The sequence below is a fragment of the Macrobrachium rosenbergii genome, chromosome 2 (genome assembly GCF_040412425.1).
Source record: "Macrobrachium rosenbergii isolate ZJJX-2024 chromosome 2, ASM4041242v1, whole genome shotgun sequence".
NCBI classification, from domain to species: domain Eukaryota; kingdom Metazoa; phylum Arthropoda; class Malacostraca; order Decapoda; family Palaemonidae; genus Macrobrachium; species Macrobrachium rosenbergii.
The window spans coordinates 54,774,170-54,788,171 of NC_089742.1; the positions used below are offsets into that span (position 1 = coordinate 54,774,170).

At 36.1% G+C, this 14,002-nt stretch overlaps 1 protein-coding gene across 17 annotated transcripts in view; it reads right to left on the bottom strand.

Annotated features, from left to right (window-relative positions):
* Nucleotides 1–14,002, bottom strand: part of rdgB (retinal degeneration B) — a 311,695-nt gene that overhangs the window by 67,669 nt on the left and 230,024 nt on the right. For 9 of the 17 annotated variants that reach the window (XM_067118561.1, XM_067118523.1, XM_067118497.1 and 6 more), the window contains 2 exons: nt 11,608–11,631; nt 87–188 (listed from right to left, as the gene is read on the bottom strand). In XM_067118561.1, coding sequence (XP_066974662.1) covers nt 87–188; nt 11,608–11,631 — 126 coding nt within the window. The remainder of the gene's footprint in view (nt 1–86; nt 189–11,607; nt 11,632–14,002) is intronic. The other 8 variants (XR_010855622.1, XM_067118551.1, XM_067118534.1 and 5 more) reach the window with 1 other exon arrangement.

A 14,002-nucleotide genomic window follows, 5' to 3' on the forward strand; every position in this document is an offset into this window, starting at 1 on the left:
GTCTCAGGAAATGGATAAAAAGCAAGATGCAGAATTTTGTGTGGGGGGAAGATGTTTGAAGGGATACTGTCAAAACCTTTACTAACCTTCATTTCCTGCTTCTGAAACAGAAGCATGAGAATCTCCATCATGGGGCAGCAACTCAAGTGAACTCCACTTATGAAGTGCTGCATTTTCCTCAAGATCCTCTGTGACAGGGAAAGAAATAACCTTTTCACATGATCTTACAACACAACCAGTTACAAAGATAAAAGTAGTCATTGTTATAAAAAAAAAACTATTGTCCAAGTTGATTACCAGATGCACTTGTGACAATTCTAAATTGTTTAAAATATATTCTGGGAGAAAAATAAAACTTACCCCTGAAGGGGTCATAAACATTCTCTTGAATGTATACTACACTACATAAGTTTCTGTAATAACCAACCATTACTGCCCAACAGGGCTTTCCTGTTATAAATCCAATGCACCAGTTCACCAAAACTATTGTAGAATTACATCATACACTACTACATAGCAACACTTCACACATATGGAAAATACAATGCTCTCTTAAAAGATACCATATACATCAACACCATCCTAAGACAATGCTTGCAAGTCACTTTCCAAAGATTCAACTGACTACCTAAACTGGCTCCTCATGTACTATCTACTGAATATACCTTATGAAAATCATTATATTTATCAATTTAAAATCACATAACAAGGAAATGAGAGTTTTAATACATATACGTGTACTGCTAATACAAATTCAATTTCTGCCCAAACTGAATGTATCACAAACCCAACATAAATCAAACCCCTGAAAAAATCAATTCCCGGCAATCTAAGCTTCCTTTAAGTAGCAAATTACATGTTGAAGGAATTGTTAATTACTGAAGAGTCAAATGATGTACATAAGCCATACAGTATTAACTTTCAAGGTTTACTGGTGGCCTGCACTTGGAAACTGATACCATGTGTGAAGTAGTCTTCACAAAAGTAAATGGTAGTTGTACAAAGATTATTCTGTAATCACCCAGAAAGATAGCGAGTTAAATGCCTTAATGAATAAACTGAATGATAACATTTTTAAACCAGGAAACAAGTGTTTCTTTCACCTTCCTAGTTTTATTTATTTTGTATTTGAGTTCTGGATTTTTTCACTATTTCTACCATGATGCCATATTTGTAACCAAAAACAGTATCTGTTTCTTAAAGAGGAATTGAATTTAATTAACATCCACCAAGCACCAGGTCATGCAGACCACATGGTGCTATGTTATGCTATTTATAGATAAAGTATGGTCAAAGTTAATGTTTGATAGGTCATACCTGAAGAAGAATGCTTATTTGTTGAAGGAAGGACATTACTCTTTCTATGAAGGTGAGGTGGACAGGGAAGAAAGGTTAGGCTAGGAAATGCTCTGTTGCGTGTGACTATGTGTTGGGGGCAGGAAAGGATTAAATGGGATACTGAAAGAGGGGTACGACAAGTTGGACAGTGTTGGAGGGGATCCGTTCATCAAGCGGGAGTGCGTTAGATTTGTATAACCAATACTAGTCCAAAAAGAACACCAGCAACTTTGTAGGTAATTACAGAAAATGGGAAATAATCTGAATATAGGATGGTTTTGAAGTGCAGGCATCCCGACAAAGTTGCAGAGCGGGCCAACGAGTCCACTCGCTCATTGCCTAGGATGCCCACGTGGCTAAGAGTCCAGCAGAAGCAGATTAGTTTTTTCCGCACTGAAATGCCAAAAAGCAATTCTTAAATTTCAAACTACAGGATGTGTGCAGGCAACAGATTGGATAAGGGTTAAAGAGTTAGCTGAGTCTGAAAATAACAAAGGATGATGAGGGGTAGATTTGGAGTTGTTTTTGTGCAAACAGAATAGCATATAGTTCTGCTGTGAGTATGCTTGCCACTGGTGGTAAGAGTAGTTGGAAAAGTTTGGTGGAGAAGAGGAATGCTACCCCAGTTACTTTAGGGGACTTGGAGCCATCTGCGTAGATTGGGGTACTAGCGTCATGCATCGGCATGTGCTCTAGGAAATTAGATAGTAGAAAAGGGGAGGGAATTTTAAGTTTTGAAAAATTATTTAGTATAGATGGGCAGACTGAGGGAATGGGGATTAACCAAGGCGGGAAAGTGTGAACATAGAACAGAAGGACTGCCAATTGTGGGGATGAAGAATGAGACAGAAGGGTTTTCATACAGATAGAGAAAGGGCAGGGTTGGTTGGGATTGTTAGTAAATTTGGCAAGAAGGGGCTCAGGTATAGTTAGCTTCAGGGTAGAGAATTGGTGAAATTGGCATAATACCTAAGAGCGAGGAGGGCTCGTCAGCAGGTAAGTGATGGTAGTCCTGATTCGGCATAGAGCTTTCTATTGGCAATAAACGGAAGGCCTCAAGGGCCAATCTTAGACCAAAGTGGTGCACCAGGTCTAGAAGGACACGAAGGGAGGAGGAAGCTGAAGAGTACACATGTCATCCGTAATCCAGAACAGATAGAATCAGGGCTTCATGTACAGTAGGTGCAGAAGTGTTTTGCAGTTAGCACCCCAAGTAACATGGGATAAAGTTTGATGAGGCAAAGATGTTGGAGAGCAGTTTTTTTAACTGATAGGATATGTTCCTTCCAAGTAAGGCTGGAATAAAAAATTAAACCAAGGAATTTACCACTAGTGCGGTACTGTATGGGCGAACTGTAGAGCAAAAGTGGCAATGGAGATACCGTTTGAGAGCGAGCGAAAAGAATGGAAAATGTTTTATTAGTGGAAACAAGAAATCCATGTCTAGTAGCCCATGAAGAAGCAGCTAGAATGGCAGACTGTATAAGTGAGTGGAGCTTAGGGAATGAAGAACCAGAAGCATAGACTGCAAGATCATTGACTTATAGGGAGGACATAACTCCCACTGGCAGGGATGCTATAATACCATTGACTGCTATGAGAAATAGGGTAGTGCTAAGAACAATGTCCTGGGGAACTCCTTCATACTGAATGAAGGGTGAAGAAATGGAGCGGTTTATGCATACACGGAAGGTTCGGTTGTTAAGGAATGATGGGATGAAAACGACCACATTACTTTTACATCAAGTAGAAGTAGTTGATGTGAGATGTAGTATTTCCAGGTGGTATCATATGCTTTTTCTAAGTCAAAGAAAACCATGAGGGCTGATTGTTTAGAAGCAAAGGCTGTTTGGATATAAGATTCCATGTGTGCAAAAGGGTTAGCTGTACTTCTGTCTTGTCTGCTTCCAAATTGGGATGAAGAAAGTTGTCTTGACTCTAAATGCCACATGAAGTGAAAATTTATCATTCTTCCTAGTAATTTACATAAGCAGCTGGTTAGGGAAATTGGTCGGTAATCCTGAAGTGCATTTCCTGATTTATTTGGTTTTAGGAAAAGGAGGATGAGGGATTCAAGCCACTTCTGGGGAAATTCACCTATTGTCCATATTCTATTCAATAATGACAGGAGAAAGATTATGGAATTTGCCAAAAGCTGTCTAAGTATTTGATTGTGGATACTGTCAGGTCCTTCATATCTGTTCTAGCAAGAATTGAGTACTGAGATAAGTTCTGTTATGGAAAAACGAATATTACAAGATTCAATACAGGATAATGTAAAGTTGACTGGGTTCCTTTCTGTTCTGAGTTTTATGTTTGTGAATTGGGAGGGCAAATGTTCTCCTATACTATTGTGGCTAAAATACTGGCCTAGTGTATTGGCTATTTCTGTTGTGTCAGCAATAAGATTATTATTTATGTTTAGTACTGTGGCTTTATGAGGTTGGTGTTTTCCTGATGTTTTGTGTAAACGTCTCCAGACAGCTGAAATAGGGGAAGAACAAGTTCATGTGGAGACATAGCCCATCCAACTTGTGATTCTTGAATCATGTATACTGTGTTTCAATGAAGCTATGGCTTTTTTAAAAATTATAGGGACAGTATGGTGTCCGGGAGAGTTTCTTTTTCGTTTAAAGCTGCATCAACCAGCATGTTTTATGCACAGAGCTCTGGTGCAGTCTTTGTTCCACCAGGGTACACATTTTGATGTGAAGGGTCAAGAGGTCCTTGGAATGCAGCACTTAGAACAGCAATGGTGAAATACGTAAGCATGTCCAGGGGTGATGTAAAGGGTGAGGGAAGAATAGACATGTCTAAGAGCATACAAAAAGACTGCCAATCAGCTTTATTGAAGTGCCAGCATGGAGGATTAGGAGTTGGGACATAAGAAGTAGGTGAAAGAAGGGTAGGGAAATGGTCACTAGTTATGAAGTGGTCTAATACTGACCCATGAAAGTCTAGTTGGAGTGCAGGAAAACATAGTGCTAGATCTAGACAAAAAAAAGACGGGTGTTTTTGCATCAAAGTGTGTCGGTGTTCTGAGTTTAAAACAGAGAGGTTATTAGCTATTAAAAACTGCTCAAGGGCGCGACCCCGGGAGTTAGTAACCGAGTCGCCCTGTAATGTATGTCAGCAGTTGAAGTCACCTACCACAAGTAAAGGGGCTGGTAATTGGGAAAGGAGGTCTTGGAAGACAGTGAAGTTCACAGGGTAGGGGGGAGAGAGGTAGACTGATACTTTGGTAATCCAGTGTTGCAGGAAAACTCATGTAATAGTACAAGGAAAGGTTGTTGTAATGTTTATGGGTATGCATGGTATTTTGTAATGAATTAAAATAGAAGAGGCAGAAATGAAGTGAGGAGAAAAGTAGAAATGGTAATTGGGAATAGATTACAGTGGTTGGGTAAGGAAAATTTCCTGAAGGCATATTACTTTAGGTTCATATTGCAAGAGGATATCTCTGAGATCATGTCTGTGGGATCGGAAACCCTGAATGTTCCACTAAAGTACAGACATTAAAAGGAGAGAGGTATAAGGTGCGAAATTATAGTTGGTATGATTGAGGTAGGGTTGTTAGATAGAGATGGGCTGTCTTCAGTATGAAGTAGGGTCAGGTAAGTGTCTAGGATAACAGTTAATTCATCTGTAGTTAATTCATCTGTAGAAGGTAAGTCTAAAAGTGAGGAGGGATCAGAAGAGAGAGACTCACACGTATAACCTGGTGGTAACACAAAGTCAAGGATACTTTTCCTCTGTTCAGAGATCTGAGTGAGAAGTTGGATGGGCAAGGAGATGGGTAGGAGGGAAGGTGAGGCGATTCGAGATTCTATAGAGGCTGGCAGGGGAGTGGGGGGGGAAGGATAGTGGGAGGGTTATGGACCTCAGCAGTGATATGATGGAGAATAGCATATTTAGTGTGAGATGAGTTGGGGGATGAGATTGGGTTAGGGATCATGACAGAGGATTGGTTTATGTAATCCTCAATGTCCTTCATGGTTTCCAGAGGGGACTTGGCTGTAAGAGTTTTCTTGGGTGGAGGGCAAACAAGAGGTGACTGGGAAAACCTAAATGGAGAAAATTTGTTATTGGTCTTTGGAGCTGTTCCAAACTGGCGTTTATTTCTTCGTGTGGAGGATGTGCTAAGGGGAGGAAGTTTTGGGAGTGAGGGATGGGAAAGAATACTACTTCAAAAGTGTTTCACAGAGATACATGTGAGATAAAAGGAGGGGACGAGGTGGTGGATGATGGTACTTTAGAGGAATGCAGCGGCTCAGGCAAGGAAAGGGATGATGGTAAGGGAGTATCATGGCATACAGGAGGCCGTTCATGACCAACCCAAAGTTGGCCTTCTATCCTCTCAGCACGGACACTCACACCTAAGGGATGTGGGGGGGAAGAGGAAGAGGATTGGTATATTAGTGAGCAAGAAGAGTGATAAAATGATAAAGAAACAAAACCAAGCCAAAATTGGTTGAGCATAGGACCACAGCCTAAGGCTGGAGGAGGGTCCAGATGGATATCAAAAGGTCGCCCCCACAACATTGGGCAAGAGTCCCTGGCCCTGAAGCCCCTCCACAATGGCAATGTTGCTTGGTATGGGAGGGGTTTTAGGAAAGGTGAGACTGAACTTGCATATATAAATAATGAATACAGGTAGAATTACTGTCTAGTTAAAAAGTAATTAAGACCTATCTCTCTTGCTACAGTAAAGAAGTTCTTTCTTAAAGTTCTATAAGCTAATTATTTTTCATTAATATACAACCTTTGTTAAGCAACAAGCAACCAAGTCTTGAGGACATTCACTTCTGACCATCAAAATATTTACACAGTACTTTTTATCTTGAGGAGGAAAAATTAAAAATATTAGAGCATGAGTATTTGCATCCAAACAGTGACCTATCAGTACTTAACTGTCAAAAACAGCTATGTGCAATGGTAGATAGTAATGAACTAAAAGTCAGTAGGCCATATATAAAAATTACTTCACCTGCTGAAACTGACAATACCATGATTCACAATCATTTACCACCAACATTCACATCCAAAAGTTTAACCTTACAACTAAAGAGGCAGATGCAACATGCCATATATCCCATGTACTTCAAAAAATTTATCAAAATCTCTCAAATGAAGAATTATATAATGCACACTGACAAGACTTCAGAATAATGACACTGTACAATCACAATTTTTGTCACTGACGGTGAATGTAAATTCTTTGTTCTTTCAAAATTTAATTACAGAGTTTTTAGTCACTTATTCTTGATTGTATCAAGTAAAATATATAAATTTTATTTTTCGAAGTTCACATAAAAAACTAACAATTTCCCCACTAAAACTGATCAGCAAGACTACTTATAACCTTAAAATCCCAACAGCATTTTCCTTCTTTAGCAACTTTAACCTTAAAATCCCAACAGCATTTTCATAGTTCTACCAAGAGCTACAATATCCTTGCACCCTTCAAGTCTACTAGGGCAGCATCAAACCATCCTTCTCCAGCTGCAATGGCGAATGACATGCACGAACAAATGGACATTAGTGTAATAACATAATATGACTGTAATAAATAAGGAGACATAAAAGAGTGCTGAATGACTAAATATTAGCATAAAGAGAAAAAAGAAAAGTCTATCACAGCTCCAAGTGAGAAAATGTTAACACAGTGGAGTTAAATGTACAGTAGTTACAAAACACCTATGATACTTCAAACCAACTAAAGTCCTTCTTTGAAACTGTCAGAAAAAGGTAAAAGGCTATTATGTATACTGGCATACATACTGTACTGCCATAAAGGATAAGAAAACATTTAAAAGACTTTATAAAATTACACTTTTATAATTTTCTTTGTATGCTTTTTAGTTTGTTGTCAGTTATTCTTCAATAACGACATAGTCAGCCAGCTGGTTTTTCAAACATATCCTGCAGAATATGGATGCTATAATCATCATTTAGCAAATTATAAACTTGTCAAAATTTTTAACAATTTTACACAAGCACATCAGTCGAAGTATAAAAAATGATCCAGAATGACCCATAAAAAGAGCCTGAAAACTTATTTAACCAGATAGTTTCAATTCAAAATGGCAATTGCAAAACATGATGCCAACAACTGCTATTTTCTCATCACAGCCGGGGCTCACATTCTAAAAAACTCTCAATAAAATTCCTTGAAAATCTTGTCAGTGCTTAATATCTTGAGTCCATACTTTCAACTGGAAATGCTATGTAACAATGATGCAGTAATATACTCTAAAGATTATACAATGGGATGTGACACAGCAGCATAGCTCCAATACTAATCAAATAACCAGTATATTAATATTTTCTACCTAGAAATATATACTCTTAGACAAAACATCATGTCTTGGCATTACCCCAGAAATGTTAGCTAATGTGATATTTATTTTTCCAAATTAATCTCAAAAGAAGATCTAGAATTGCTAAAAAAGAACAAAATGGAAAATAAATTACACAACAAATACATAGGGCTTAAAATTGTCAACCTCTTAACTCATAGAAAATATAGTGATGATGATCAGTAATGTTTTAACCCAAAGACATTACTACAGTACAGTATACTGCATATAAATGGGACAGTTCCTGGAACATTTTCATTACAAATCATTAATTACCTTCCAAAGAAAGCACAATTAGGTTCAGATCATGTCTGTGGATGCTAATTATCTAAAAAAATATATATTTTTTTAAGCAAGACTTAACAAACCAAAAGAGAAAATGATCATGTATTTATTTCAACTAATCCTGTATATATCTCAAATTCCAGAATGATTGGAATCTCTTTTTTAGCAAAATACTCCACTACTTACCTCCTAGCATCAATTGATGACACAATTTACACACAATTATTATGATTTAATTGGTTACCACTGCAAAATAGATATAGTAAACTTTCAAACTTTCATTTCTAAAAGAAAAAACTTGCTCACTGTAATAATAACAAAACTTTTGAACTTTAAAAAATGTCCCCTTGCTGGTTCTTCCAAGTGGTACCTCATCTAAAGCTCAATAAAATGGGGTGTATGATAAAGAAGGTACATAAGTTGCACAAAATAACATAGTAACCTACATTATAAAGGAAAATGGTTTTTTCTTGAGACAAGAGCATGACTATGGAAGTATCAAGTAATCACTAAATTAAGTGCTATGCGGTATATGACAATTAGACAATTCTTAATATGCTTGTATCACAAACTAGAAAGAAAAACACTGAAAGGCCAAGGTTTAACTAGGCTGTTGAGATGAAATTCCTGATTCTAACAGAGACGACCAAGCAGCTCAAGGTGAAAGAGAAACAACCCAACGATAAGGGAACCCATCCCTCACAATAAAGGAGATGGTTAGGAGGGTGAAGGAGCAGTAGAATAAAGTGGATGGTGTCCCCTCTTTTATCTCAAATCTGAACATACTATATACTGTAGAGGCTTTCCCAAGAAGACCTAACCTTGCAATGCTTCAAGGCTGTTTATGGTATTACAAACAGTGAAGCATTAAAAGTACTTTTTCAGCACGAGGCTAAAGACTGATAAACAGTATCTTGAACATTCGTCTCAGTGGTGATGAATACAAAAATCCCAATGTGGTGATGAATACAAAAAGGCCAATGTAAAAGAATATTGGATCACCTATAAAAAATTTAGGTTACCACAAACTCTACTCTCCTTCTACCAACTCCATTCCTCTTTAACTTTTATACATTTAGCAAGAGCAGTTTTGTGATTATGTGAATGACTAATTGCTCAGCAGCATTATTTACTTGTTGGTCTCCCCAGACATAAAAACAGATATCTTGCTTTAGAATACAAGAAAATCGGGATTAGATATTGACATGGCAATGCTGCACCCAAACCACAAACATCAATAAACCTTAGCAACATCAATCTAGATTTTATATAGTCGAAGTGTTAAACATATTATGTGACACTAACCCAAAAGAAAGATTTTAGTTCTCTAAAAGTCATGAACTAAACATAAAAACCTAACAAAGGCAAGGTACCTACGCTCACATTTTCCTTATGATACATGGTACTTTTTTTATGAACAAACATGGAAAGCACAACCTAATATTCTACAACAGCTAAGGAGAACCAAAAGATTTTAGGCTCAACTAGATACAATTAGTACTGCAAGAAAGGAATTCTTAAAGTTATTAGCATGAAAGTTTGAACATGACTATGTGGGGAAACCTAAGTCCTGCACATCGAAGACCGGCTTGTAAAGCAAAAGGTAAAAGCACAACTTAAAGGCTAGTAAATTACAAATAACAAGAACAAAGTATAAAAAAGAGCAACAGATGAAAAATATGTCAACTTCAAATCGCCTATGCAAAAGGTATCAGAAGAGTGAGCCATAAAGATAAAAACTTCAGACTTCTACATACAATCCTTGTTATACTGAAACCAGTCATTTATCATGCTGGCAATAAGTCATTTTTGAGATCACGGTTACTCACTGTGAAATTTACATCCAAACCCTGTATCTGGACCTAATAAAACTTCCTTGGGAAGATTACAATACACTAAAGATTACTAATGTAAATTTTGAGACCATTCAAGAACAATTCTTGTTATCACTAAACACACTTTAATATACAGCATTTGACAATAACTCAATGTAGCACACAAAAAAGGGAGTAAATTTTTAATATATAATACAAATATGAACTGGTTAGGTTATTAAATATTAAAGAACGTGATATGAATCCTTAACAGATCTTCTTTAACAGACATATTAAAATCTATTACAAAACAAAATGGGATGTGTGAGGAGCTCAGAAGTCTGTCATATTCAGTGAAATATATACATTTTGTAATTGTCTTTTTGGGTTAAAACATTAAAGAACATAATGCCTTAATGAACTGTATGGAGAATGTACTACAGCATTGTAGTACACTACAATTCTGTGAAGCCCACCTAATAAAATCCTCTAATCATTAATAAATGTAGCTGTATCAACAAGCATACATACTCAAAAGAAACCTCCCTAGCACTCACAAGAGTAGTTAACCATTACATTCAAACTATTTTGATCTACAGCAACAGTTTTTTCACAGAGGATTTCACTTTCTTCTTGAGTAAAATATTTGCCCTAACTTGAGCTATATCAAATATTGTTAGACTATAATGTAACAGTAAATTATTTTACTTTGTTTATTAATTATCACTGCCAGGAATTACCAATGAGTGGCTTTTCCAATAATAATAATTACATATTTTTCAAATTACAGTCATACAAAAATGGATATAAAAATAAAAACATACTCCAAGATTTTTCCTGGAATGCTGAAAAAGGAATGTCTGAAATATAGTAGCTATATCTGTAATGAAATCTATCCTTCCATTTAAAAATTCTTAATGTAACATTATGGATACCACACAAAAACTGAATGTATAGTTCCAATTTCATGTACCTTAAATATTTGGCAACTTCACACAAAATGCCATTCAAAAATTATTAACAGGAAATTCGCTTCCTGAAAACATAAAGGGGAATTTATAATAAGCACCAAAACAAATCTCCATAAAAACAGGCATACAAAATCTCTTTAATCAATATATTTGGATATTTAATACTGAAAGTGTGATAAATCATATTCAGTTGTTTAATCTGGAACATTATTAAACTAAATTATTAAGGTTACCACTTCTATCAACTAAATCATCTACAAAATATTCTATTTACAGGATAATTTTGATTAAACAATATAAAAGACAAGAAAAACTGGAATGATCAAACTACAAGTAACAAAATTATCAAAATACATAAACTATTCATACTAACCAAGAAAACAATTTCACCATAACAGAGGTTGATACACTAGCAGATTACAGTCTAAGAATTAAGACTACTGTAAACTAGATCATCCTATTAAAGGAGAAGAGAAAAATCAAACAGTCAGAAAGTCAAAATCTGGCCTCAGCTGCTCTCATTTCATCCTCTTTCTAAAATGGAATAGATACACTGTTTGACTGTAACAGGAAGAAAAATACTAGAGCAAACAACTTTTACGATCCAAAGACTTCTTTTATTTTGGATTTTTTTCTTTTTATAAAAAGAGGAGTAAAAAGTGAAGCTGACTGGGGACACTGTTATCACAGGCATTATCAAAATCATCACCAATATCCGTGTGACAAGCATCATCACCATCATCAGTATCCATATCACAGTACATTAGAGAGATACCAGATACAGTCACAATTCTACACATGCAGGGAAAGGGGGATAGAGCTAGACATCTTGGTACATACCCTTGATTATTGGGATGGCTGACCCTGCATAAAACAAACAGATGATACAATGAGACAACGACACATGCACTGCCCCACATATCTGTGGTGCCGGTTATCGGAAAGGAATGCACAGGAAAAATATCAAAGAAATTTAATGGCCTAAATAAATCCACATTCACATAACCAGTCACTTCTTAAACGTAATATCAAATCTCGTTAAGTTGTTTTTTGTGGAACTGTTTGGATAACTCACCTACTAGTGTAGATCTGTGGAATATAACCTGGGAATGATTTAACCCCAATTCTCAAATCACTCTTACATAAATCACATTTCCTTTAGACAAAACCCTAATATGATAAAAATTCTTAGCTTTCAAAGAGGTCTTTTCCTGTGACTTTCCGAGCCCCGTATTACTTGGCTTTCACAGCCAAGTTTATCTTTAGACTGAAACACTGCATGTTCTGTGGGAACTGCACAAAAAAATTATGTAAACATAGGTATTAAAAGATAACAGATTATGAAGAAGAATAAACATCAACTTTCTCAATGGCAAAGATACTTATACATTGATTCTTGGGGTAAATATTCAAAGTAAACTTTCTTATTGAATGTCAATGATTTTAAACATTCCATTAGTATTTTGTAAGATAAGTTCATGCATATATTATTGCATCCATAATAAAACCATACTGTTAATCTCAAAAATGAAAGTTTACAGTATTTGTGGAAATAAAGTTGACAATATCCAATGAGAAACGGTTCAAAAGTACTTAGTTACTGTTTACATGGCAAGTACCTTCCATCATCCATTTTTAATCCTATTCAGACGAATAATCTTTAATACTACTCTCCCTAATGTATAAGGTTCAGACATTCTGCCAGCATACTAACCCAAAGAGATTTAAAAATCTAATAGATTTTGTTAAATACTGTTAAAATAAGTTATTATATACAATGACTATATGTCTAAAAAAGACAAAAGAAAGAGAGAAGAAAGTGTTGGTTTCACAAGATTTGACTTTAAAAAAATTTATCATAGCTAACTGGAAAATAGATTAACAAAACACAGAACAAGAGTTCTCAATTCAAATGCAAGTGGCCTGATTGATCTATTACTAAATGTGACAAAATGCCTATATTTAGTAATTATGGCATCCTTAAAATGCAACTGACTCATCTCATAATTTCTTTACAGGATTTGTGTTTATCAATAATTATTTACTGTTGACTGAAATTTGGACAGCCAACTGAAATGCTTCCCATTTAATAATGCACTGTACTCTATAAACAGAGGGACTGGATTAAATAAGGTGCCAACCAAGTAACAGTGAGTACTGTATAAAAAACAGTGTCCAATTTGGATATGTGATAATGCTACTAATATGATTCACTTTTATATTTTTCAATGCCATAATTTTTGCTTAATCTGCTTCAAGATAATTATCATCATTAAATTCACCTTCCACAGTTTCCCATTTATCCACTATTGGAAATATTTAATCCATCAGTTTCCCAATAGCATAATTGTATCTATCTTTTCAATTGCAAGGCTTTAAGCAAAGTATATCACAAAATATTTAAATGACAAAATATTCTTCGTACAAACCCTTCAATCACCCCTCATTTGCAGCCCAAACATCCCTGGACATGTTTCTGTCTCACAGGCAGAAATGATTTGCTGAAGTGACTGTTCATGAATATGCTCCCAAGACCCATCAGTAGTTAGTAACTGTCCTAATTCTTTCATGTATACTAGGTGAGACTGCAAGAACCAAGGGGTAGGAGGTGGGAACTCTGTATATTATTGACGGCTTTTTAAGAAAATGCCATGCTATAAAAACAATCCAATCATCCTAAATACAAACCCAGATAGTTGACAATTTGTATTTTGGCATATCACCAAATAATCAGGAAAGATCCACTGACCTATGCCCACAGGACTATCTTCACTGGACAACACAGAGGTTTTTATCTTGTTCCTCGCTGGTTCCTGAGGTAGAAACCATAGTGGAATAGTCTGTCTTAAGTCTAATAACATTATCTTCAACAAATTTAGCAAACAACTGAAGGGCCATGACCACTTCCCTCAGTTCAAGAACTGATATGCTGCTTCCCATCTCCCTCCAATTATGATCCTGCCACACGTTGACAAAGAACATGAGTTGCCCAACCATATACCATAAAGTCTGTGATGATAAGGACTTTTGGAGCTCAAGGAACCTGAGACAGATTGGGTCCTGCCATTAGTACAGATTTAGGACTTCTTCCATGGGAGCAACAGCAAATGAACACAGGTGAACTGCAGCAGACCAACACTTTGAGAGCTACATCTACAAGGACCTCATCCCTATGCAGTTGTGGGAAACCATCTTCAAGGCTGAGTTACCAAGCAGATAGTGCTACAGCTTTGCT